Genomic DNA, 27835 nt, shown 5'->3' with positions numbered 1-27835 from the left:
CACACACACACACACACACACACACACACACACACACACACACACAACACACACACACACACACACACACACACACACACACACAACCACACACAACCACACACACCCGCCTCCAATGCAGAGAATAGCAAGAGATCTTATCATTGTTTTTGTGCAGCACACTTTTCCCTGTGTGTGTAGGAATTCCGTTTTGGATTTGGAGCATTCTGTTATACTCTCAGGATATTTTTTTCTTTTTTTAAACACATACTTCCAGTGTGTCTGTGCTACACAATGGCGACTTTATAGTTAGGTTGATGAGTGTCATGGTATCTGTTTTTCACTTTGTGGACCATTTCATTCCAAAAATGCCTTACTCCAAAATGAATTATAATGAGCAATAGAGTAGCATGGCAATGCAAAACATCTGATATAACTAGGCTTTAGCTGGTACCGAAGCAGAGAGTGTATTTGGCCTGTTACACTGGTGGGATCAAAAACATTGCCTGTAGTATTAATTTTGAATTGTGCACTGTTGTTTGCCCTAGTTTCTCCACAGCCTTGCGAGAGAACGAGATTAACCCCTGACTCTCTGGCAGAGCGGTCAGGGTTTCCTCTCTCTGCTCATATAGCTCCCCTGAGCGCAGCTGACTTTAAAGGCCATGCTTAATTGATTAGCTCGTTCAATTAACCTAATTGAGACACCCGAGTGTGTGTGTGTGTGTGTGTGTGTGTGTGTGTGTGTGTGTGTGTGTGTGTGTGTGTGTGTGTGTGTGTGTGTGTGTGTGTGTGTGTGTGTGTGTGTGTGTGTGTGTGTGTGTGTGTGGGTGTGTGTGTGTGTGTGTGTGTGTGTGTGGTGTGTGTGTGTGTGTGTGTGTGTGTGTAAATGTCACAGGCAGCCACACCTCCACTGCACTATATTACTCTACACCTCTACACTTATTCTTATATACTAAACCACACTATACTATACTGCACTATTCTATTCGTCATTATATTATTTTATACTAAACTGTATTATAATATATTCCTACAATAGTTTACAGTATCACAATATTGGAGAATACAACACACTACATTATACTATAGACTACTATGTTATACTACACAACACTTTAGTTCATTATACCACACTTGACTATACTACACACTATACTAATACTATTAATAATACTGTATTGATACTATAATATTATACTATAGTATACTATATTATAGTGTATTTTTCTACACAACACATGCTATACCACACTAAACTGTGTTATAAGGCACTGAAGTATACTTCACTAAACAGTCAAGTACTGCACTACATACTACACAACACTATATTGCACCATAGAATACTGCATTACACATTACTGTGCTATACAACAGTATGCTATATTGTATATGATACTATAATGTTAACTATACTATTTTATACTATACCGTAGTGTACTATACTATAATACTGTATTTCAGTACATGATATTATACCATTGTATTAAACAATACTTTGATGTGATATATTATAGGATTATATTCTACACATACTGCATATTACTGTGAAATTGTACGAATGCTACATTATGATATCGATTCAGTATTTAAAAAACTGATATTAAACAAAGCAGAAGCATGTCATGTCTTTGCTTTGGGAACTTAGCAGTTTTTACAATCTACTGTAACAAATCAATACCACAGCTCTGAGGTAAATCCTTACTTGAAGAGTTTATTACTTTCAGTTTGTGTTTAAACTGTGTCAGAGAGATGTTTAATGGGTTCATTTTAATTTGTGCGGCTCTCCTTTGTGGTGATGCTGAAATGGATTCCATTATATAGTCATAGCCTTTAATTTAGCTCCTGTACTCAGCGTTTCCACAGGCAGGCGCTGGGCCACAGAAGCCCAGGGGTGCTAGTGGAGCTAGATTAATTGCTGCATTAATATTGATGAGGGTCGTCTATGGTTGACCTGCTGTGGCTGCAAACACACACACTGTTACGCACGTGCACACATACACTTCTCTCAGCCAAACTATTGTTCCAGATCGAGATCAAGGCTTTATGTTTCTGACCCATTTTCATGTGAATTCATGCGGAGGTCACTATGTACACATTGTACAGTACAGTATATAGCCACCTGCACTTACATGCATACCCTCATTACACACAGCTGCAGCCTCTTTTTCTCTCCCCCTCCCCTGTGTTTCTTACATTATGTCCCTCTTCTATCTCTGTCTTTATCAACTTGCTGTCTTCTGCCTGTTATTCTCGTAGATTTCCTTTTGACACGCTCTGAATCTTCTTCGGCATCTTCCACTCACACTGCCACTTATCTGACTCACCTCCACTGTTATCACCTCCCTCCCCTTTACACACAGTAGAAAGACCCTTCCCCCATTATTCAGTGTTAACAATAACCAGAATAAACATTGTTACAGGTAAATCTGCAGCCTGTTTTTAACCTCTTGGAAAATGTATATACTGTCCCTTTTTCTAGTCCAACACGTCTTCTCTTATGTGTCTCGTTTCATTCTAGTACACTATGTTTCTCACCACGGCGCCTCCCCTCCGACGTGGAAGCACACCCTTACCTCTGAAACACCAGCTGCGGAGGGAAGAAGGCTGTGTCTGAGGACTGTGATTGGATCCCTGGCAGTGAGGAGCCCATCACGTTGCCCATCAGTGACACAGCGGTGCCTCGGGATGAGTCCTTCAGCCAATCAGCAGTCGCCCAGTCGGCTTTCAACAGCCACAGTGGGGCGTTAAGGATAGTGCTCCTTGGACAGAATGGCTGTGGGCAAGTCGTCGCTAGCCTTATCTCTGGCCGGGCAGTCGGACAGATCCCTGTCTATAGACTCTGAAACACAAGCATGTGGTAAACACTTGGATTGGGATTGGTGGAGTGTGTTTTTGTGTGAATGTGCACCTGTGTTAGCCTCGGCAAACCCGTTTATAATAAGTCCCAAGAAACAATTCATTTAGGCACTCAGTGTGGATTTAAAACAGTCAGAATTCCTTGCAGTTAGAGTTTGATGTTAAGATTCAAATAACTTACATCCACGTCCCTACGCTAAATGTGAAGATTGAGCAAAGGGGTTGGTTAGCTTAGCTTAGCAATATAACTGGAAGCGGCGGGAATCATCTATTCTGGCTAAGTCCAAAGCCCAAAATCTGCCTTCCAGCCCCTCTGAAAACTACTTATCAACTTGTTAAAAAGAAGAAAAAAAAGTTTACTAGGCACAAGGCCAAGCCAGCTGTTTCCTTGTGTTTCCGGTTTAGCTAAGCTAACTAGCTGCTGTTTCAAATTACATATAGAGTGCAGACATTAAAGGTGGGGTAGGTAAGTTTGAGAAACCGGCTCGAGATACACTTTTTGTTATATTCCATGGAATGCTCTTAACATCCAGATAGCAATGAATATCTTAAGTGCTTTGACAAAAAAACCATAAAACAATATAATTTGTGGAAGCCGTAGTACCGTAAAAAGCACGACCAAAATAACTGGATGGCCTACCTGCCTGTCAGCCTTCCATCTGTGCACAAACTTATCTCGTGCCCTCATTGGTCATGTGCGCGTTCGTTGGAGGAGGGGCTCTGTAAGGAAGTGTATGTTCCGGCTGTGTATTTTCAAATTCTAGCGCACTCAAGCTGGTTTCTCCAAAAGTACCTACCCCACCTTTAAGTGGTATTGATAAGTGAATGGATTTTTATATGCAACCTCTTAACAAGGCCTAGCATTTTGTTTCCAACACGTTTCAGTTTTTCGGTAAGCTAAGCTAACTGTTAGCTGCTTTCATATTAAAAAGACGGATGTGAAAATGGTATCAATCAATCTTCTCATCTACCTTCTGGGCAACAAAACAAATAACTTATATCCTGCCGCGGGTATATTTTCCTTCAAAGCTTATATAAACAGCCTTGATTTGGCCTCTGTCAGTCACAGCTCACTGCAACAACCAGTGTAATGTGTTGTCAGCCTCAACCAGCCAATCAATGAGTCAGTGACACTAAGAGACGTCTACCCTCCCTCATGCATCGAGCTGACTTGCCCCTGACTCGTGTTATACAGTATTCATATCTGCACATGTAGTACTCTTGGATACATGCATCATAAATGGACAAAAAAGCACTTTCATCCAAGAAGCTTGGATGTCCTGGCATCATTATTATACATTTCAGCTAAGTGTGAATTTATTCTTTAAACTACACATACAACATTGCAAAGTGTAAAACAAACACTAATCAACACCTATTTAATTAGCACTTTTTGATAGTATTGACCAGAAGCTCCAGCAACGTATCAGCGCAGTGAGTGGGTTTACAACTCATCAATCAATATGTGCCCACACCAAGTAATTACCAGGATAAGACAGCAAGCCGTGATTAACCACAGGAGATGTGGCATGCTTGTGTCTTAAAATAGACTTGTAATTTATCATACTGGTTTTTCCAATCTACTTCAAGCTATTTTGGGTTAATGTGTGTTTTAAGAGCTGCCTTGCAATTAAAGGTAGTTTCTTTTCTAAGGAAATCGATGCAATTAAATGAACAACAACCATTTTTAAGTACGACCCTTTTTGGCTTAAAATGTATATTGTTTTATAGTGTCAACAACACATTGATCTTATTAACAACTACGATGTGTTTAGTCATAGCCTGATATCTCATAAAATGTATGAATCCACATCTGAAAATAGTCCCACACAAATGTACTTATGTTAGAAAAGAATTTCATTATTTTTTATTCAAATATAACTGAGTATTTAAGGATGAACAATATGTGGTTATGCCCCCCAATGTACATCTTTGGGAAAAAAAGTAGGTTAAAACTAAGTTAACATTTGTAAAGGGTAAAACAAATGGCTAAAACATTGTTGGTTTGGGTTTTCTTTCAATAGGGTTTGTTTACAAAAATAATAAAGAATATCAGGCGTATCCTTCAAATTGGGGTACAAAAATGTTGAGATAAAATTGCCCTCCTTAAACTGAGTAGCAGATGTCTGTAATTGGTTGCAGGAACACTTTCCAAAAACATCATTTGGCCCCAATTTTGACATGAAACTGATTTATGGGCCATAAGAAGGTCAAGGATATTTTAGATCACAGTCAAAATAATTTATCAACATCCTCAGGCAGCAGTTAGGACCAATGCCATTTGCTTCAGTTCATATTGCAGTTATACTAGGTCTTATTTTTGTATCTCAATATATAGTGCTCCTACGATTTCATGGCAGTGTGGTGTTTATCTGTGCTGATATGGGTATTTGTTTACAGGAGAGGGATACGAGTGCTCAGTGACAGTGGATGACGAGGACAGCAAACTCATAATTTTCGACAACTGGAAACCGGTGAGTGACTGACTCTGTGCTTCAGGCACTTTTTCTCTTTTTTCTTATGGTTAAGACTGAGTGTCTGTCTTCTCTTGACTCCTTTCTCTCTAAGCCACCATTCACTTCATCTTCTTTGACATTCATTGCCTGTTTAACTGGGAGACACTTGTTCCATTCCTGTGATGGGCAAATGATTTGTGTGTATTGAAGTGTGAGGAGAGTGTGTTCGTACGTTTTCTTTGAAGTGCTTGTGTGTGCTACACTGTACAGGGATTCCTGCAGGAGCATCTTTTTGAAGCTTTCTCATTCGTAAAAGTGGGAAACCGCTCTGTTGTAAACTTTACTTGTTTCTATTCAAATCTACAGTCTTGTTCTAACAAGAACATTTGGCGAGGGCTAAAATTGCCGTGGCTCTCCTCTTGAGCGAAACAGTGGGAGAGAGTTAATACTGCCCTGTGGCGATGTTTTTTTAAGCAGGAATAACCGAGCGAGAGCAGAAGCGGGGAGCAATAAAAGCTTGTCAAAAAAGCTCCTTGTCACACTTACGACATTGTGCGAAATTCAAAGTGTGCACATGCTAATGCCTTCTAATAATGTGATGGAACAGGCAAGCACTCTAATTAGTGTGTAGGGTAGATCCTCATCTCTAATGCATCTCATTCCAGATGTCCACTCGGCCTTATGGGGCTCTCCTCGTAAGGTTAAATTATTCACACGCAGATACATTTCGCCCTGGGGGAACTCCCCTGAAAGCTAGTTAATTTCTTCACTTCCTTACTTTTTATGTAATCTCTCTGCTCCCTTTCTAGCCCCCAATTTTGTTGACCTTCCTTCTTGCAGCTGTCATAATCTTCAGATCTTGCTGCCCGCTGGAGGGGGGGCGGGGGGGGCGATGCGGCAGAGAGGGCTGGAAAGCGACCTAAATCCTCCACCAATTCATTCTCATGATGTTCAGTTGAAAGGCCCATGGATAAAAGACACACAGGTGAAGACCTTCCCACAGGTGTACACACAGATGTTGTCCAGCTGCCTAACATTTGTTTTGGCCCAGGACTGGCACGGCAGTAACCACAAGTCCCATGAGCCAGGGTTGCCGTAGCAACATGCAAAGACACACACACATACAGGGCTGACTTACTCAGTCACTCTCACATGAGATGATGCTACAACAGTCAACATCCAACTCCTTTGGCTGTGGGGCGTCTTGTGTTCTCTGTCCAGGCCGATCCACGCCTCGTCATTCCCTTGCTATACAAACTGCCAAAAAAGATGAAAAACTGTAACATACACACTCAGTGATTGTCCCTTCAAGTGCTTTGTGGCTTGACTCACAGCTGATTGACACATCAAGGTCCAGCTGGAACTATAACCTCCCCAACTGCGGTGCAGAGAGGGGAGCACTACAAATCACAGGTAGAGCTTACTTTGTGTGCAGAAATACAGTATATTGACTCCGCGTGTCAAAGTGCATACAAGAAAACCTTTGGTATAGGGGGGTTTGAATAGGGGGTGAGTAGTATGGTTAAAGAGAGATTGAGAGTTCCAGAGAATGCAATGGGAGTGGACGAGAGACAGTTTACGGGGTTGTTTTTGGTGGTGAAGTTGTGAATTGAAGCACATGTTTAAAGAGTTAAGTTGGCAGTTTGTCCCCAAATAAATGCAGCAGCACATTAAGACAGAACACAAATGTCCCGTTACTTACGGTGTACAGAATTAGTTTTTTTTGTCTCTGTATTCAAATATGACACCAAAAGAGGACAGGTTTTTACCGAAAGAAGGGCTGTCAGCGTTAACGCGTTAACCCTCGCTATTAATCTGGAAACTACGGTGGCTGACCGGTGGCAATGAAAAAAACATCTTTAAGAACTTGACAACACATGCACAGCATTTAGAAATCATTCACCAATTGACGAAATCAACTTTACCGAAAGGGCTGCATAAACAAAACGCTACAAATACAAAAAGGTGCAAGTAAAAAATGCTGCAAAACAGCTGAAAGCACAACGAAAACTAATTTCAGCGCTATCTCCTAATGGTAATGTTTCCGGCCGGTGTTGCGTGTTTTGCACTTTGCAGACAGCGTAGTGATTCTTAAAAATTACACAAACTCATCACATTACCAAGTTTGTCCCACAATTGCTTCCATTATTCCATCATGGAGTATACAATGAATTGCGTGGCAGTGAAAAGACAAAGGAAGCGGATGAATCAGCGCAAGCTACATGTACTCCTGCACTGACTGGTGACTATTGGACATCAGGAAACAGTGAGAACTACCCCGGTGTAACGGCACACGTAATCCATGACAAATGGCAACTGCACTCGCTTTAGGTGTGGTGAAAACAGAGGAAAGGCATTTTGCTGACGCTTCCATTAGTCAGTTACTTGAGGTCTAGCAGAGAAAATCACCACTGGAACAGATAGAGCTTGCAACATTAGAACAAATAAATCAAATAAAGAAAATCCCAAAAACTTGGAAATGTTGAGCCTCATAACAATTGTTTTTCCAATTGCATTGTGGCGCTCTGAATCAGAATCGTGATGTGCCCAGAGATTGACTCTCCCATCTGCCTGGTCATATGTGTTAAGCACACCAGCACACACATGCACAGAAGGCTGAGAGTCTGCTGAGCCAGACTCTGGTACGTCGTGTATTCTGCTGAAGTCACAAGCGTTGCACGATTTAAATAAGTAATCCATTTTCCCCAAAATAGAAACACTGGCATCTTGGCCTTGACCTAGCCTGCCTATGCTGTCCTTTGCCTTCAGTCTGACATTGTTTGTGTAATATATCGCTAAATAAGACTGTTTGAAGGGAATAAAGAAGGAGATCCAGATCACCCTTTTTAACTGTAATGTGTGTTCTTCTGTGCCATGCATTTGCTTGATTTATTCTGAACTCGAGCCAGTTCAGCAGTTGCCATTATTATTTGATAGCTTAAAATTAAAATATTTATCAAAGAATACAAAAAGGTGCAGCCTTGGGCCTGTAAAAATGTAGGCCATCTCTGTATATATGTGTACTTGCTGCTACCCCCGTAGGGCAGGATCATTTATTATTATAAAGCAAATTAAAGAAATAGTCCAGGACGTCATTTGGAAGAAGATAATTGCTGCTTGACCACATTCTTTCGCCTGATTAGGACGGAAGAAAAACACTGTTTGGTCATCCATTGAAGCAGAGAGAGAGAGACATTTTTGGAGTGTCTCCAGGGGTTCTTTCCCTGGATATTTTCCCTGCTTCCTGTTATGCTATCTTGCAGCCTTATGAGAGTCGCTCTGGACCACATCTTCTCATGTCATGCCCTAATCCACATAAACTATTATACCTTAACAGTTGTGTTGGTTTTCATCTCTGCTGGGAGTCACTGCTCAATTTTGTGTGAAACAAAACCACAACATGGAAAACCTATATGCTGCATTCTGTTGAAGGGATACATATCAAAATCCTTTTCAAGTGAAATTGAGTTTACTAGTTCAGGTGGATTACCCAAGCTGAGAACTGACAAACTAAACAGCTCAGAAAAACTAGACAGCTAAAATCATAATCAAATGATCACAAAATGATCTGCCTTGTGTCTGTTAAAACATCTTAGACAGTTTAAGTTGTTTTAACAGGCAGATGATTTGTTAGCAAAGCAATCTTACCAATTTGAAATGACAATGCAGCTAGCTACAGCTAAATAATTGAAATCCTTCAAGGGGCCTGAGCACTTAATGTATCCATACTAGTTCTAAAGTTTTAAAGGCAATGTATTTCTATTGGCAGTATGTGCACTACGTCTTTTTGTCCGTTCGGGACTTGGAAGACCGGAAGCTGTGTGGTTCATAAAAACATGTTCTTACTCAATATCAAGCTATGATTATTGTTTTTATTTTAAATCGTATAATGTCTGACTTTTTTTGCCATCCGCGAGGAAAAGAAATGGGGCTCAGAGCCTCAGAATACTGAAATCTTTATTTTTAAAATCTTTTTTTCCCTCTAATTTGTTATTCTTTTCAAAATAACACACTGTTATTTACTCAACAATAACACACAATTATCCTTGTTTTTATTTATTTGTTTAATTGTATAGTCTCTGGCTTTTTTTGGCATCCGTCAGGAACTGAATTTCAAAAATAAAATAACCGGAAACAGACGTAGGCCTATGTGGGACATTTCTAGCATCATTGCGATACACAGCATGATACACAGCCACTGAACTGATTACCCAAGATCCTCAGCTATGGTTTAAGCTTGGTGATTTGATGTTTTAGCCGCAATGCACGTTGGGATATGGTGTTAATGCGATAGGAAATCCGAAAAATATTTCTGAGTTTAGGATGGCCGAAGACACTACACTACCCATAATCCTCAGCTATCGTTTGGGACTACAGTCCCTTTGCCTGACAAACCCCATGATCAATCTTCAAGCTCCGGGATTGGATGTTGGAGTGGCAGTGCGCCAAGGTTACGCCGAGCGTCAAACAGCACTTTCAAATGGAACGAAACCACGGCAGACTATCCAAAACTGGACTCGAACGGGACCAGCCCCCCCCCCCCCCCCCCCCCAGAACTACAAATGCTGGCTATTGTGTTTCGCAAAATGTTCTATGGGACGTCCCTACTGGGAACGTTTTCGTTTTTCCCACAATTAGAAGTTGCCGGTATTAAACACATTGGTGTTATCAAATTTAAAACATATAATTAATAAATGGGTGAAAATTGCTTGTGTCAATAATGGGCAGCATTATACCCACATGACAGCTCATTGTTACTTTGTAATTCTACTCCACTTCAATTCAGAGGTAAAAGTAAAATTCAGGGAAGGTGATTGTCAAGTGCCAACAATCAGGAAAGATATTTGATAGTTGGTTCTTGAGAAGACTAAACATTTATCTGCAGATCCCTATAAAGCATATCATTACTCGTTATTCTCTACTAATAGTTCATTAAAGACTGTATATAATGGCTATTTTGCACATCCCTTTCAAGATTTCAAGATTTTCTAGATTTATTGACATATCATATAGGTGTAGTTATGCAATGAATGAAAAACTTGGGTCGCAGGTTCCTCAACAGCGCAAGACATCTATCAATATGTGTGTATACCTCCACCATTAAACTGTCATATTCTGCACATTTCTTATACTATCATACATCTTATAAGAGTATAATACACATGTATAATATCAGTTAAAATAAGTGCTTCAACATAGTTAACATTGCAGGAAAGCAATATATTAGACGTTAAGTACTTTGTCAGGCTTAATATTTATCTAGATACCCCCAAAGCTTTTTTCTTATTTAAAAGAAGACCTTAACCTAAAGTATTCTTTAATGTTTAAATAAAGGTTAATTAGTTTGTCTGTTTTGCACATCCTCATATTAATATCTTTGCAAATCCAGCACGAAACGGTTTTATTGTAGAGATCACTTAGTATCTTCTTGATTTTTTATATTCTATATTTCTATCATTGACCTTCTACTTTCCCCCTATGAAAGTATCTACTCTTAATATTTTTTTCATCAAATATAACATATAAAAAAATATATTAAATAACATGCTTTAACCACTAGGCGGTGCACACAAGGTACACACAGCATACAATGCCATAATAACTTTGTATTATTAGTGTAGGAAACTTATGCATAACATCTGAAGATGTGTAGTTTTATTCATGTTTTCACATAATTTTACAGGATATTGCTATATTATTTCACATGTTTTACTTCTACACATTAATATCTGATTTGTAAAACAAGAGACAGAAAGGTATGTCCGTCATTTAATGGTAAGCTATTGGAATTCTGAGCATGCCCCCGGGCCCCACTAGAGGATTTGAGGTCCACCTCCACTTAAGATCACATGGATAGGTTTCCTAAATACATTTACCATTTTTTTTAAATAGTAACTGTAAGAAATTAAAATCAATGTTTAATGACGTAATTTAGTTTAAACATACAGTAAGCTTAAAACTGTTTTATTCTGAAAACATTTCTGGTTAGCATTCGTCTGTGGCTAACGTTGCTGCTAAAAGTTTATTTTGAAAAGCTTTACCGGAGGATGTTTCCGGATATCAACAGTGACGTTAACTTCCGGTTTTATGTTAAAGAGCAACTTCCAGGTTAAAGAAACCTGTGAATAAATGTGTAGGAAAATGATGAATACACTAGATTTTCCCAAAAATATACAGAAATATACACTACAGTGACATCTGGCGTCGTTTTTGTAAGAAATGTTCACTTCCGCATAAAAAAGCCTGACCTCCCGCATGTGACGTAACATGGGGGAAACAAGGGGGAGAGCGGCCGGTGTAACGTATTAATAAACATGGATCCCAATGCTAGTTTCGACACGGAAGACACAGAAGAAGTTGAACATGAATATTCGAATGCATATGACGGACCACAACCTTATAATTATGAGCCTGCTAGGCGTCCAAGAGACCAGGAGCAGCCAAGGATTAGAAGAAATAACGGCCATCGGAGAGAAATTCAGCTGTGGTGTGAGGAGAACCAGTGGAGAACTGGGCAGCTATCTTGGTAAGTGACCGGCGTTAGCTACAGAATGTTAGCTAACTTCACATCACAACATTGTGAAGTTAGCTATCATATATCAGGCTATAACTAAAGTAGCATTGATAATATAGTAACGTTACTGGCAGGACTGTTGACACTGATCCATAACAGAAACTAATGCGAAAGTATCAGCCGTATCTCTCGTTACCTAATGCAACTCCACACTACGGTGTTGTGTACCGGAGGGGAGACGCGAGATACGGCTGATACTTGACGATCTGGCGGAGAAAGGTTGTGGAGCCTCCGTTGATATGTCGTTGTAAATGGCTTGATGGAAAGCAGGCGTGTAGTCGGGGAGGGTGCACAGCTGATTGCAGCAGGTGAGTGGAGGTTGAGCCGGGAGTCAGGAGTGACAGCCACCACGCACACACAAACAACACAGACAGGGGGAAACAAACAAACACAAAGGAGACGGCTGGAGCAGTACAGCCACCACAGCGTTACCTAATGCAACTCCACACTATGTCTTACGGTGCCGTGTACCGGAGGGGAGAGAGAGAGAGCAGCGAAGGGGGGGAGAGAGATGTAATACGGTTTCCTGATAAAGCTGTGGAGAGTATGTGCTGCAGGGAGGTGGATGCACAACGCACCCAGGTACGAACGCTAGCTCCGGTCCTTTTCCCGTGATGGAAACTGTGGACTCGATGTACTGACAGGCTGGTATTTGTGCAACCTGCACAAACACAATACTGCACTATGATTACAAATGGTGAAATACAATGTAAAACTACCGAAAAATACCAGCTCACTAAAACACAACCGCTCTACTCAACGCAACTACTAACTATACCCGCGGTCAGAGAGCGGAGATGTTTACCCTTTGTGATGTAATATGACGCGTTTGACGTATGACCTGAAAAAAAAGCCGTTTTTAAATGTCACATTTCATGGCCATTTCCACTGATCATAATTCCATTGTTGAGGTATACTAAAATAGAAAAATACTGTGCAATTTTCCAAACTCACATTAGTTTCGCATACAGCATCTCTGTAAAGTATGTGTATTCAGCAGTATTCACTTTCTCAACTAAACGGCTCGCTGCAGCTCCCCCCCCGTGATTTCCTTGTTTAGCGATACACAGCCAAACACAGCCAAACTCAACCTGAACACACACAAAGTCACAGCCGAAATAAAAACAATAAGTGTGGCTTGATATTGAGTAGAAAAAGGTTTATAGGTTGATAAACACTGTGAGAATGGGTCTGCAGAGAGAATTTCGCGCGATCCCAACTGTCTGTTATCAGCCTGCAGCAGGGAGTGGAAATCAGCAGGGCTGCCTTCACTGATTGTGTGTGTATGGATTGGTCAATTTGGACCAATCAGCGGGGGCTTAACGTAACGGCTCCGCGGATTGGCCCATTTAGTTCCGGGTACGTGCTTTCGTAAGCACGTACCCGGAAGAATCAAATGGATGATGACGTCATGATGACGTTTCACCAACGAGGCGTTTTGGGGAGGTATTTTCTGTTTTAGAGTTTTACTCGCTACAGGGTGTACTTTGAGGGTTTTGACTCTGCACACCGTTTACATGCAGAAAAACCTTCATAACACACAAGGGGACGGGTAATAACCGGACAAGCATGACATGTGACCTTTAAGAGCAGAGCTCAAAGTTGCTCCTTTCCCTCTGAATTCCTGCCCTTATGTCTCGTAAAACATATCAAATCCTACATTCACTTTTTTTATTGTAATTTTCAAGCAAGTTTAAGCATAAATGTAGAAAAAAACACAACCTGCAAGATGCTCTTTAACAACGATTACAGCCGTTAAAATGCATTAAATAAAAAGTCATGAAAGAGAGTATGAGGAGAAAAGGCGTGTGGAGTTATACAATGAAGAGAAGACATTGTATAAGGGTTAAATCCTCTGTTTTACGCAATATCGGAAATAGAAGATAGCGGTGGGAGGACCCCCGGCACCAGCTGGATCCATGAGAGGAGGAGCCAACGGAGGATATATAGATAGCGGGCGAGCGTTGTTCTCTCTCTCTTCACCCCTACACCAACGGGACACACAGCTGTTATGTCCCACTACACCTCTGTTTGTTTCATTACCACGCTACTTAATTAAAGTAACCAATTTGACCCTTTTCAGAGACTCCATCGTCTCTTATTCTTTAAACTTCTTCCTGGACGTGAGGGAACCAGCACAGATCAACATAACCATGTTATTAGTGGGTAGTAGATTTAAACTATAGGGCCCTGCCTGTACCTGTTCGCTCTGCCATCGCGTGAAGGGTCTGCTAACAAGCGACCAACAGAAAGGCTTTGTTAATGTTAATGTTGTTGCACGTCACAAAGGCACGTCACCTCAACCCCCCCTCCCGCTACCACCACCCCCCCAAGTATATTTCAGATCTGTGGGAAACACTGCATCCGATAATATTGCTAGGATTGTTAGCACCCTAAAGAGACTTTTAGCATTTAAATGTGGCTTAATCTTGTTTGTTTTATTGTGATTTGTTAAGTCTCATCAAGAAAATCTAGTGAGAGTATTTATCCACATGGTACAATTCTGCTAAATATTCACCCAGAACTTTGACATCTTTAATAACAAACTTTTCCTCAAACTCCTATCTACAACTTGTACAACTCAAACTGCAACAGTAATACGGTTGAACCTGAGTAGTCCCCATGTGTACAGTTCAAAGCACTGGAGGGAGAAACATACTAGAACCCAGTAAAAGGGTTACATTCGAGTTTGTTTGTGTTTTCAAATTAGGACACAACTTTACGATCAGTGACCCAACACAAAAGGTTAATAACTTAAAGTAATACTCTTGACCTGGAGGTAATCCTTGTTTATCCTCCCTCAATAGGTGGGTCAGAAAACAACTACAGAACAGCCTCGCTGGGACTGGTAGGGATTCTGGGATTTGCTAATGAACACTTTAGCAGGGTGGAGGCACCACATGCCGTCGTATTAAAGCCTGTATCTGGGTCATGCTGTGACGCTAACTACACCACCCTCCTGTGTGTGTGTGTGTGTGTGTGTGTGTGTGTGTGTGTGTGTGTGTGTGTGTGTGTGTGTGTGTGTGTGTGTGTGTGTGTGTGTGTGTGTGTGTGTGTGTGTGTGTGTGTGTGTGTGTGTGTGTGTGTGTGTGTGTGTGTGTGTGTGTGTGTGTGTGTGTGTGTGTGTGTGTGTGTGTGTGTGTGTGTGTGTGGGGGGGGTGGTTGGGAGTCATGGCATGCAATAGTCTGCACGTTGTACCATGTCTGTGCTGTTAGGTCAGCTGAGTTTCTTTGTGTTGATGTGGTCATTCTTGGTCATTGTGCTTGGCTTACATAGTGTATGTGTGTGTGTATGTGTGTGTCTGTGTTTGTGTGTGTGTGTCATGAATGTGTGTTAGCCAGTGCAGGCCAGATGGTCTTGGTGATATATTTCCTTAGGGAAGCGTTGTCTCTGTGCAGAAAAAGTAAGTGAGAGAAACATAACAAACCCACTTAATCAGTTAATTCCATCTGCACCAACCCTCGTCATCCTATTATCAGATTTTGACTTACAGTAGCTACGAGAGCAAGGTGCTCTTCCATCTCCTCTTTCTTCCCTTTTCCTGTATTTCCTTCCTTCCCTACATTCATCACGCCTGTCTCTTCATTGATCCGCCTGCTCTTTCATTTTGCTCTGACAGGCAGTCAGACAGATGAAAAGCCAAAGAAGCAGATATGCGTGATAGCACCTGTTAGCTTTTAAAAAGAAAAATGCTAGTATTAGCCCAGCGTATTTATCTGTGGATGTTTGTGCAAGCAGGAGGGGATGTGTTCGACCTTTTGTTTCCATGTGAAGACCGTAACCTGCTTTGGTTATGTATCCTGTTCTGAAAAGCAAATTACTTGAGCACACTTTTTGTGTTTCAGGCAATGGGAAGCATGTTGTGCACACAAATGCGGCCAAATGCTGTATTTTTCAAATTGAAGACATAATAGTTAGAGTGCTTGCGGAGCCACAGCATGTTATGCAAATGATGCTTGATAAGTGATTCATTGTCCTCACTGCTAATGGTTACTGATGTTGTGCCTGGCTCTAGCAAGTCGTTGCGAGCATGTTTTAGAGTGCATGATAATGTATGTCTGTATAATGTGTTTTGTGGTATGAGGAGCTAGCGAAACATAGGAAAATCTAATGTTTCCCCCCGCAAATGCAATGATAGCTTCTCAGCTGCAGATTCTCACAACACGTTAGTCCTGAACAAACCATGATAAATCTTCTTCCATAAAAGAAAATTCCATCTGTATGTGGCATTGATAAAAGCAAGGTTGGAAACCATGCTTTCTGTCAGGTTTTGTTGGATGTATTTCTCTTATCTCCATCTGCACCCGAAACAGGAAGTTGTTTAAAATGAGTTCTTAGAAAGCCTGCTTTAGGACCCTTTTTTTAATCGGTGGAATAGAAAGGTCTCTGTCTGTTTATCATGTTGGAAAGCCTGAATTATTGCCCTAGACTGTGTTTAAACAGAGTGAGAAGCTGCAGCACACTGGTAAATAGAGCTCCACCATCACATCTGCACTGTATATCAGCCGATATATCTCTGTGGATATTTACAGTATTTAAGCCAAAAAACCCAGAAACTACAGTCCCGAAGTGTTGAATTTATGTTCAGGCACGATTTTGAAGAGTGCTGCCAATATCCTGCTAGGTGGATATTGTGCAATTTTTTAAGTGGCATTTTCTTGGAAGTAAAGCCGTTCATAAGATAGTTGTAAAAAAAGATGGGCAACGATATAAACCACTTGGCAGAGACATTCCAAGGTGTTGCCCAAAGCAACTGAATGTATGCATACTTTCAATAGAGCCAGCAGTGGTAAGGATATTTTCCAATGTGAAATGAGCCCAGCCTTATCATTTAAATAATCTGAGTTGATGTTAAATTATTAGACCACTAGATGGGAAAATGTATGACATCTGAACATTATAGCCTTGTGTAATTGTTGAACATATTTCATAACTATGAGCATTAATCTGATGCTATAACAGGCTCTACTCTGCTGGGAAGGCTTTCCACCAGATTTTGGATTTGCGTCCCCAATATCCATGTTCATGTTGGATCTTGGATGGTACTCACATAGGCATTTCAATTCATCTGCATCTCGCAAGTGAAGCCAATACGCAAGTGCCTTGGATTGACATCATTTCTAATAACCAGCAGGGGTCGACTCCACTTGTTGCAAAGTTAAGTTTGGTTCTATAGAAGTCTATGAGAAAATGACCATGGCTGGGAGGGTTACTTCAAATATTTAATCCATTGCAATTACTAATAACCTGTAAACAAAATGTAATCAGAAACCTATTCTAAGTATCACAAAAGTAATGTAACCTGTTTCTTTCCCCCTACCTTCCAGAATGGTAAAGTTTCAAATGCTGTTTTAGTTTAATACATCGATTTTTGTAATGTATAAGCATGTGCTTTGTAATAGATCGTTCTGTATTTGAAAAATGTATTGAAATTGTTTTACAAGCAATCTGATGACATCTTATTGTAAGTAACTGTAAGGAAAAACAGAGGCTTTTCTTTTGTCCTGATCGAGAAACCTAAATATAATCTATTCCCCAAGCCAGGAAATGGCCCAATTTCTCACTTGATTTATTAGCACAGTAAAATGTTTCCTAATGAGTTTAAGGTTGCACCATACGGCGTGATGATCATTTATTAATGTTGGACTTTGTAATTGATATGTTGCTACCACGGTGGTGTTGTTGTTTTCTAACAAACCCCTAACCCCAAACCTAATCCTTAACCCCAATAATGTGTTTTAAGTTCATGAAAACTCATTGTCACATTTTGGTTGAAAGAAAATTGGTCAAAAATGTCTTATTCAGGGTTTGGTTTGCGTCAGTCTTTCTTGTCACTTGTGATAATTCAAAAGAAGATGTGAAACCCAACATGCCAAACTCAAGGCTTCAAAACACTAGACCACACACAAATTGTCATGGTGACTCCGCTACTATTTATATACAGTCTAGGGTTCTTTCACTAAACAAATCAGAAGTAAACAGGAAATGCCTTCCCCCAGATTGCAGTTACAAAGCTGGAAGCTCCCTGTTGTATCATTGTATCATTGTAGGCTCTTAAACTTCAAAACATGGATTTTGGAAACATTAAAAGTATAACATATTTTGTATTGCAATTTAAAGTTTAAGGGAAAAGCATTTAAATCATTTTAGTTAATCATTTTATTTACATGTTATGCAGCTGCTGGATATCTTAAGTATTGTATTATTGTTTAATTCAAATGTGTTTTAGAGGTTTAGGAATGCACAGCAGGAGGCCAATCAGGAAATGGCCTGGTAAACCAGATTAGTTTGTTGTTATTAAGATGATTTAATTGGTATTTTCCTGATTGCTCACTAATCTGTGTGTATTTGCATATCATTAGTATATGACTCTATGGGCTTTGCTTTTGTTTTGGTCCATATGAATGTGTGTGGGGGGGAGTAGGTATTGACAGATGGCCTGCTCGCTGTCAACAGAGAGGAGCTGCTTAACCGAGAGAAAGAAAGAGAGGAAAAGGGAGAGAGTTGGCACTGTTCCTTTTCACAGAGGGGTGTATTTATGTGGTCACAGTTTTTCTCCTCAATAACTCGCTCCAAATCAATGACAACTACCTGTTTGTACTTCTTTGCTTACAAAGCTAAGTACCTCCCAATTTTTCTGTCTCTCTCTTTCTGTCTTATTTGTTCTACTCATCCTCCTCATCCCCTAAATCAGACAGTGACAGGTGGAAGAGCTTCCTTCCATGCCAATGGCTCCGTTCCCTCCTTCTTTCTCTGCTCCCTGTCTCTTCCTGTGCCCCGTCAAACAGAAAGAGTGCCAAGGCGCTCCCTATGAATTTCCTGCTTCAGGGTCTCATCCGATACAACTTGGCTGCTTGACACGTGCATTTTTCTGGCGCCTGAAACTCTCTGGAGGGCAAGGATTTACCTTAGGGGCTGTGGATGTAGGACAGGGGCATCAGGCACTCATGCATACAAAGAGATTGAGTGATATGGTGGGAATAACATGTTTGTATATTTAGTCACCAGTATTTATGGCTCTAGAGGGGTGTTTTCAGTTTAAATAAAACTTGATTGTGTTATAGTTTCTCGAAATAACACAATGGAAAGTGATGGATAAAAGCTTCAAATAGAATTACCTCTGAGCATATCGACAGCTAAGTCAAGTAAAAAGCCTTTGAGATCTAGGCTGTAATATAAACTTTATTTTATTGTATTGCCTCATAAAACAGTTTAGATTTAAGACTACAGTTACAGTCTGTGCTTCACAATAAAACCCATATGGATATAAAACGGTTGTTCCTGTATGTATGTTCCTGTGTGGAGTCTGGTTTCAGATTTCTGTCTTCAGGAGAAAAATGGTTTGTATTGATTGTGCCCCAACTTAAGATAACATTACTTTTGTTTTAACCTCTTCGAAACCACTGACCTCCATTGCTAGATACAAAGAAACTAAAAGTAGTAGTGGTGATGCCAAGGCTTTTAAAATTATAAAAGGTCATGATGAGTATGCAAGAGCAAGCAATGTTGAAGACATAAAAAAACCTTATAATAGTTATCTCGGAAACTAAGGCAGATAAAACGTGACAGTGTCAACAACAGCAATGGAACACATTTTCCGTATTTACTTTCAAATATATTTAAGGGAATTTTAAAAGAGTAGGCCTACCGTATATGTTAATGTTTAGGTACATGTTAGCAAGTTAGCTAACATAATGCCTATTCCTTTACATTGGCATATATAAGTAACTGTTTTACTTTAAACGTTACTGTTTCAACATTTACATGTACTGTATAAGTAGGAAACAGCTTGCTTGCTAACATATACTGTTATACATGTTAGCGAGCTAGCAGTTGCCCACTTACATATATCCAACAGACCAGACTATTTTGGCATTTTTTCAGAGTCATGTGTCTTCAAAGGAATTTTGAAAAAGTACCGTTAAGGTATATGTGTCATTGTTAAGGTATATGTTGAATATACAATAACATTGACTCATACCCAGGGGCGGACTGGGAGGAAAAAGTGGCCCGGGGATTAATTGACAGACAGGCCCACTTAATGCGCGGCATGTATCGGCCGGCCGGCGACGAAAGTATGTTACTTAACATAAAACCCTATGCATTTTATGGTATTTTTGACCATTATTCATATAGTAATCACATTACCTGAGCCTTTGAGTTGCCTAGAGCAAAATAGTTACAGCATATATTTATTGATTTTAATGTTAACAGTAAAAACCTGAGTGCCCACTGTTTGCTTTAGCACTGTTGTCCTTTAAGCTCCAACACAAGAAAACAAGGACTCAGGGAGGAATCAATATAGTTTCATTTTCAATATAGTTTCAATATATTGTTTATTTTAAGCGTTGCATAAGACCAACACATTGAGGGTCACAATCTGTTGCGTCGTTTACATTTTCAGGTTTAAAAGATTATCATATTTGTATTTTATGCCTATATATTTGTTTACATGCTTGAATGTTTAAAAAGTGCTATATTTTTCTCATACTGCCTGTGCTGCAGCACCTCTTTTCACCCTATGTCTGAAACCAGAGTCCAGTCTGCTCTGAATGGTTAGCTGGCCGGCTCTGTGATTGGTCAACCGGATGTGTCGGAAATATCCCGCCCTTTGGCATGTCTCGTACAATGTGTTGGAGCTCTAGCCAATAGAAGTGTGTTACATAGTGATGTCCCAATGTTATGGAGGCGTATCAGGCAGGGAGATGCAATAACATTTGGACCCAATTTGCCTGACTTGACGCATGGAAAAAAACATGGGCTTAGGAAGCATCCTCAATGTGGGTGAGACAATTTAACAGGGAATGTGGGCAGGTGGTGAACCTCACCTCCTCTAGGGGGGTCCGGGGGCATGCTCCCCCGGGAACATTTTTTTTTTTAAATGTTGAAGTTAAATGCATCAATCTGGTGCACTTTGAGAGCAAAACAAGGGACTAAATCTATATATACATCTCTCAACACCCATATGAAACAGAACTGTAAACAGATTTACTTTTTCTTTCAACATTTATTTGAACAGCAAGTGGAGGCAAAAGTGACTGCACCCAAAACAACAAACCTGCTAGCTAACTAGCCTAAACTCAGTAACAGAATGTGGGCAACACGTTCTTCTCCACAGCCGTGCAACCTCTGAGTCAGACGTCACTTCCCCCTTTTCTGTCCTACGGGTACAGCCACTACCCCTGAACCCCGTTTCCCTGTTGATCCTACTCCAAAGGGAAACAGCTGGCTGTTAAGCAGCTTAATGTTTGACTAAAAGGTCATTTGGCTTATTGTCCATAAAGAACTTTATTGGGTACAGCTTTAAGGGGAGCATGAGGATCTGAAAGGTGGATGTTCTTTTCTGAATAAAGACATTGAGTCACATAAAAAGCTTCAATACTGTGAGACACAAATGGTGCCTACCTAATCCTCATGACCACAGGCTTCAGACTTAAATCCAAAATTGGATTGCATTTTTCTCCGCAGTTCACAACCACAGGGAATTCATTTCACTAAGCCCCAAACCATATGGCATAAAGTCCCTGCTACTAATATCACTCAGCAAATTAGCACACCCTTTGACTGATAAATAATAAGGTCAACAAATGATCAGCTGGGAGGGATTTGGCCAGGCTCATTTGATATTATGATATTATTTAGTTGAAATTGTACTCAAGCTTTAGCCAGGGGAAACTTTCCATGACCTATTTAACACCCGACTTCAGTCAAATGTAAATGCGTCTGATAGAATCAGGTTGAGAAAGCGAGAGAGGACAAAGATGGTCCCAGGCAGTCTAAGCTGCTGTTTCAGCTAGAGCCACTCGGGCTATGTGAGCCTCTTTGACAAGATGCCCCAGTGGGATGTTTCGTGGACACTGTTAAAAGGGTCAGGAGATTCAAAGTAAAGTGTGTCGCCCGTACAGTCCAGTTAAGCAGAGACTCCTCTGCGTCCTCTCATGGGACGGTGGTAAAAACCTGAGTGCCCACTGTTTGCTTTAGCACTGTTGTCCTTTAAGCTCCAACACAAGAAAACAAGGACTCAGGGAGGAATCAATATAGTTTCAGTTTCAATATAGTTTCAATATATTGTTTATTTTAAGCGTTGCATAAGACCAACACATTGAGGGTCACAATCTGTTGCGTCGTTTACATTTTCAGGTTTAAAAGATTATCATATTTGTATTTTATGCCTATATATTTGTTTACATGCTTGAATGTTTAAAAAGTGCTATATTTTTCTCATACTGCCTATGCTGCAGCACCTCTTTTCACCCTATGTCTGAAACCAGAGCCCAGTCTGCTCTGAATGGTTAGCTGGCCGGCTCTGTGATTGGTCAACCGGATGTGTCGGAAATATCCCGCCCTTTGGCATGTCTCTTACAATGTGTTGGAGCTCTAGCCAATAGAAGTGTGTTACATAGTGATGTCACAATGTTATGGAGGCGTATCAGGCAGGGAGAGAGAAACTCCGTTTGCAGGGAACTTTGGGATTTTAGCCTTTGCAGACCATTTACATGCACAAAAACCTATATAACACAGGAAATGGAAAATCCCCGAAAAGCATAATAAGGTGTCTTCAACGATTAACAGCGACGGACAGTGATAAAGAGGCAAAAGTAGTTAGTAGACTAACATATTAAATTAAAAAGCAGCACAAGTAAATTCAAATAAATTCAAATAATTACACATCCATGGTGTGAAGCAGCATGATGAAGAAAGTGAACAAAAATATACAGTAACTGTTGAACTAGCAGCCGGTAACAACATTAATAAATCTTCACCGTTTGAAGGAAATGGATAAAGCAGGCCTAAAAATGACTGCGGCCATTGTGCCGCCTAAACAGGAATATATGAACAAATACATTTTGCTCAGTCTTTTTATTGCGTCTTTGCTTCCTGGCAGTATAGATTTAGTTTAGGCTCTCTGGGATTTTTCAATCCCGCTGCACCTTTTTTTTACTGGGAACAAATGCCTGCACCCCCCTGTGAGTCGCCAAAAAGAAGTCTCAAAATCAGTTCTTCATCATGCTGTGATTTACCCTCAGTGTTCTAATCCAAAATAAAGTAAACCCTTCAGATGTTTCTGTCATTCTGTTGCTGTAAGTTAGAGTGGTTGTCTACCAGGCAGAATGTCGGGGTCCGATCATATCGATGTATACGTCTGGCGAGTTTACTGACCCCAATTAGCTCCCGATGGCATGGCAACAGTGTGTGAATGTTAGTCTCTCTGAGCAGGTCACACCTTGTATGGCAGCCTCTTTATGAGTGTGTGTGATTGGGTGAATGCTGATTTGTTTATGTGAAAGCCCTTTGAGGGGTCTTAAAAATTGGAAAGGGCTATATGAAACCCAATTTACCATTCTATCACATTTGATTAATGAGCCCTTTGGTTCAAGGACAATTTCTTAATGGGATGTAAATGATCTGTAGCTACTTGACATCCCACACCTATACGGCTGTCATCAGGTCGGACCTCTACTTGCAAAACGAATCGTGTTGATTTATTCTTGTGAATATGTGTATGTGTCTTTGTATCCCCAGGACCTGTCCACTCTACAGTGCGATGTGTGTATTCTGGTCTTCTCAGTGACTGACAGGCGAAGTTTCCACCGCACCGCCCAGCTCCGCCTCCTCCTCAGGGAGTCCCAGCCACACACACCAATCATCCTGGTGGGCAACAAGAGTGACCTTGTCCGCTCCCGTGAAATCAGCTCAGAGGGTAAGTACAGTGTTTGTAATGTGTACCTGCCACATGCATACCTCCCCCTGAACAGCGATTGTCCAACCAAAGCTTAGCAACCATATAGGCTTGTCAGGTTTATCTACGTCAAGCTATTGATTTATTTGCAACCTGAAGCGAGGTACTTAATATTTTAATTATGGATAGTGTATTTTTTGAACCTTTCCAAAACAAAAACACAAGCAACTAGAATTAGTGCCTTGTGCCAAAATGCCACCTTCATCCAGTCAAGTTGCAAAAAATGTATCTTTCATCATATCCGATCAGACATTTATGTGAAATTGACTTAATAGGAGTAACATTATTTGAGTTATGGTCAAAAAACATGTTTTGTGAAGTCACAGTGACCTTCAGAATTCAAATAAATTCATCCTAGAGTTCAGATGGATGTTTGTAGAAAATGTGAAGTTTTCTCAAGGCATTCCTTAAACATTGCGTACATGAGAATGGGACGGAGATGAGGTCACAGAGTCCTTAATAAAACCAATAAAATAATAACCAATAAAATAATAACCAATAAAAGCTAATCAGTTCATCCTTGAGTCCATTGGGTTAAGTATTAGCTAACTTGTTCACTATCTAAAAAATGGTACCTAACCTAGCTTTACTTCCATGGTAAAAGCTCTTTTTTTTGTGGGACTGGAGCAAAAAAAACAAAATGTTGTACTAAAGTTTTTCACTACTGTAAGTTGGTCCCAGTTGCATCGTCAGCAGTCCTGTCCTGCTGTTTATTGGATTTGCGGAAGTTTACTCTTCAGCAACCCAAGCCAAAATCATTATCCGTGACATCCAACAAAACTCGTTGATTAAAGGTATTTTGAACCTCAGAAGTACAGTATGTGCAGTGTAACAACTGAAGGGCTAACAGGAGGAGGGCAAGGGGCTTCGCAAACGCTTTGTTTGCTTCTGACCAGACACGAGCCATGAAGAACAAATACCGAGCTGCTAGGTGAATTATACAAGAGAGGAAATACTTGAGAAAGATTTGAAACCCTCCCTCTTCTTCGTTTCTTTTGAATGCCTTTCAAACAGCTCTGCAAATGGAAAATCTCAAGTTGAAAAGTTATTGTAATTACTGGTAGATCTTGGTGAATTTTCACAGCTGGTTATAATGGATTTGGGGATTTATGTAGAGTTGGGCGCACACACATACAGACACATTTCCCCCTGGAGAGCAATTGTAGTGTGCTTTGGGCAATTACTGATCTATCTAGCCTCTTTTCTTTCTCTCTGTCTTAGCTCATCTGTCTTTCTGCCCTAGCATTTTACAATAAGTCTCCCTCAAGTTAACATGAGTCTCCATTAGAAAGACTCTTCACCTCGGGGGTGTATCACTATCTTTGATCAGTGAAATTAATTCCTGCTGCAATATCAAGGGATAAATGTTCTTCTGGTAAAATCTTTGTGGGAAGAAACTTCTATCAATTGTAAAGGGTTGGAAATAAAGAGACTGGAAATTGAATTCACCCCAATGGCCATTTAGTTTGACCCCATGAATCACACTGAGTGAGATAAGGATTTTTGAAAAAGCTCTTTAGTGTGAGAAAGGAAAACAAATCTATAAACAATCAATGTTGGGTACACATATGGAGAGAAATGAATGTATTGCTCTAGTTTTAACTTGACATTTACGGTTCAAAAACAATGCATCAACCTTCATTGGTTAGACAACAAAATGTGGCTAGCTTAGTCAGGTGGCTTGGTCCACTTTAATATATCTTAACAAGTGGAAGTATTAGGTAGAAATCTTAATGACTTTAGTGACCTCTGACTATAATATCCACACCAGCAGGTTGACAAATGGGTTTTTTGATTAATATATTCAACAATTGTCAGACAGATTTTCATAAAATGTGGTCTTAACACGTCCCCAACATGTTCCCAATGGAATGAATTGTAATCCTCTGACTTTTCATTAATAACATCACCATCCTATCAAAATAAGAGTTTGTCCAAGAATCTGTTTCATGACTAAATAATCACAATCCCCTTAGCCTCAGTCGGCTCAGTGTCGTTTTTGCAATTAAACAAACACAAGTAAACCAACTTACCCAATCCTAAGCAATAACATTCACTAAAAACTCTGCCTGCTAAACATTAGTATGGTAGCAGTGTCACTAACATTAGCATTTAGCTCTGTTTCAATTCTTCACGTCAGTTTACTATGAAATATTTAAATCATCGGTGTGTAATTTGGGGTGAGCCAAATCATTTCGGGTCAATTATCGGGTCTGTTTTCCAATGACAAACTAGATTCCCATGAAGATAAATATGAGTTTAAACAAATCTGCCATGATATGATTAAATAAGGTATAAGCAAAATAGTGTGTAGTCGTGGATCCAAATGATCAACATTCATTAGGCTAATGGCTGAAAGTGCTGCCAGAGTCGCTGCTATTGAATATTGATGGGGATGAATGATTAATTATTTTCGGTTTTACATTTTTAATGCAATTTAAGTCCATGTGCGTGACATTTGTTTCTGTGAGAGGTGTATTTTTGGGGTTGAAAAATCTAATGTAATAAAAGAGAATAAACAAGCCCTTGGGGATGAAAATGTTAATAGACATTTGAAATTGTTGATTTATTTAAGAAAGAAAATGAATAAATCCTGTGAATCTAAGAACTCAATTTACTCTGGTAATCACTGTTAGCAGAGTCATTTGTTAACGCAGAGTGGCGAGCCTTACAGAGTGAAATATATTTTGGCATGCAACACTGAAGCAGGATCTTGGCAAAACAAATCCACTGAAGAAGAAACACATTCTACTGAATCCAGTTAGTGAGGCTTGAAAATCCCATGAACAGAGATGTGACCACAGGCGGGCTATTCTTTCCCTGGACTATATGATTGATTTTTTTTTTTTTATGTGTAGCACTGGCAAGCCATCCCATTGTCAGAATCTCATTTATGTTTCAAATAGAAAGTGGTGAGGACTGCGGTTGACAGCTTGCCCTTGATTTGAACTTGCATTCACAGTCTATACATTCAGAACTCTAGAGCCTTATCTGCATTTCCTCTTTGTACTCCCAACATGCATTCTGTCACGTAATTAGACATGAAGACGTATATCTCCTGCTGCTGTTTATCTATCCATCCCCATCCAATCCTCTAGAGTGGCTCCGTCTCTGTGTCCTTTGGGTCGTTGTATTTTTTTATTTTTTCCCAGATGGCGTCTCTCTGTTGGGGATTATCTCCCGCTTACAGGACGCCGCTGTTCTTACTATCTTTATGTGCGTTTGTTCTAACCAAACGTGCACAACTGCCTGCATCTACACAGACAATTCAAACGCACAAACAGGCACGTCCCTCCATCTTCCCGCTGCCTGGTGTCAGCGATGCTGTTTCATAGCAAAGACTGTGATAAGAGGAAAGGGACTGTGTGTGAGAATGGTGTGTGTATGCACAAGTGTCAAACAGATGTGTGGAAAGGCATTGTGTGTGTGTGTGTGTGTGTGTGTGTGTGTGTGTGTGTGTGTGTGTGTGTGTGTGTGTGTGTGTGTGTGTGTGTGTGTGTGTGTGTGTGTGTGTGTGTGTGTGTGTGTGTGTGTGTGTGTGTGTGTGTGTGTGTGTGTGTGTGTGTGTGTTGGGGAAGAGTGGAGCTTGTTTTGCTGTCCTTGAAATAACCACTTTAAGTTTTTAGACCTTTAGGCTGAGGATGTTTTTAAAAAGGGAGGCCATGCTGGTGTTTTTCACATCATATCTGGCTCTATATTTAGAAATAGTTTGTTTTCAGCAGGGAAATTGCTAAATCATTCCCCCTAAACCTCTGCTCTGGGTCAAGAGAGGCTGTAGAGGTTAATCGTCTCATCTCTTATCTGCACAAATTCTCAGTGACCGCAGGTGAACTCAATATTCAGAGTCTCGTTTTGATGTTCCCACCGAGTCAAATAAGTCCATGTAATGTGAAACATCTACCCACTGAGAACACTCACTCATCTGTGCAGCTCCACCATGCTTTTAATTTAAGCTCTGACTTTACAAGTTAAGCTTTTTTTTGGTTTTCCCACTGTTGGCAGACTCAAGCTGTATGAGTGAGAACAACTGGTCTCATTAAACCCATAGAAAGTCAAACCAAAAAAGATAGAGCAGCCAACTGATGGGCAGACCAAAGCCCTGATGCTTTTCACACATCTGTGTGAGAACTCGTGTGAAAGGAAGAATATCAATGACTGATGCTTCAAAGGCCAGGAAGCAAGGTAGTAAAGCAATCATTTGGTAGGTTTTCAGGACAAACACCATTAGT

At 40.3% G+C, this 27835-nt stretch overlaps 1 protein-coding gene across 1 annotated transcript in view; it reads left to right on the top strand.

Moving 5' to 3' along the window:
• The first annotated feature begins 2488 nt into the window (after positions 1 to 2488).
• The window catches only part of rem2 (RAS (RAD and GEM)-like GTP binding 2), a 43133-nt gene continuing 17786 nt past the window's right edge, over positions 2489 to 27835 (top strand). The window contains 5 exon segments of the mRNA XM_079651804.1: positions 2489 to 2581; positions 2583 to 2753; positions 2755 to 2836; positions 5236 to 5309; positions 23390 to 23567. Coding sequence (XP_079507930.1) covers positions 2504 to 2581; positions 2583 to 2753; positions 2755 to 2836; positions 5236 to 5309; positions 23390 to 23567 — 583 coding nt within the window. The 5' untranslated portion in view covers positions 2489 to 2503.

Source organism: Notothenia rossii, assembly GCF_949606895.1.
Source record: "Notothenia rossii genome assembly, chromosome: 9".
NCBI classification, from domain to species: Eukaryota; Metazoa; Chordata; class Actinopteri; order Perciformes; family Nototheniidae; genus Notothenia; species Notothenia rossii.
This window is presented reverse-complemented; position numbering and strand designations above follow the sequence as displayed.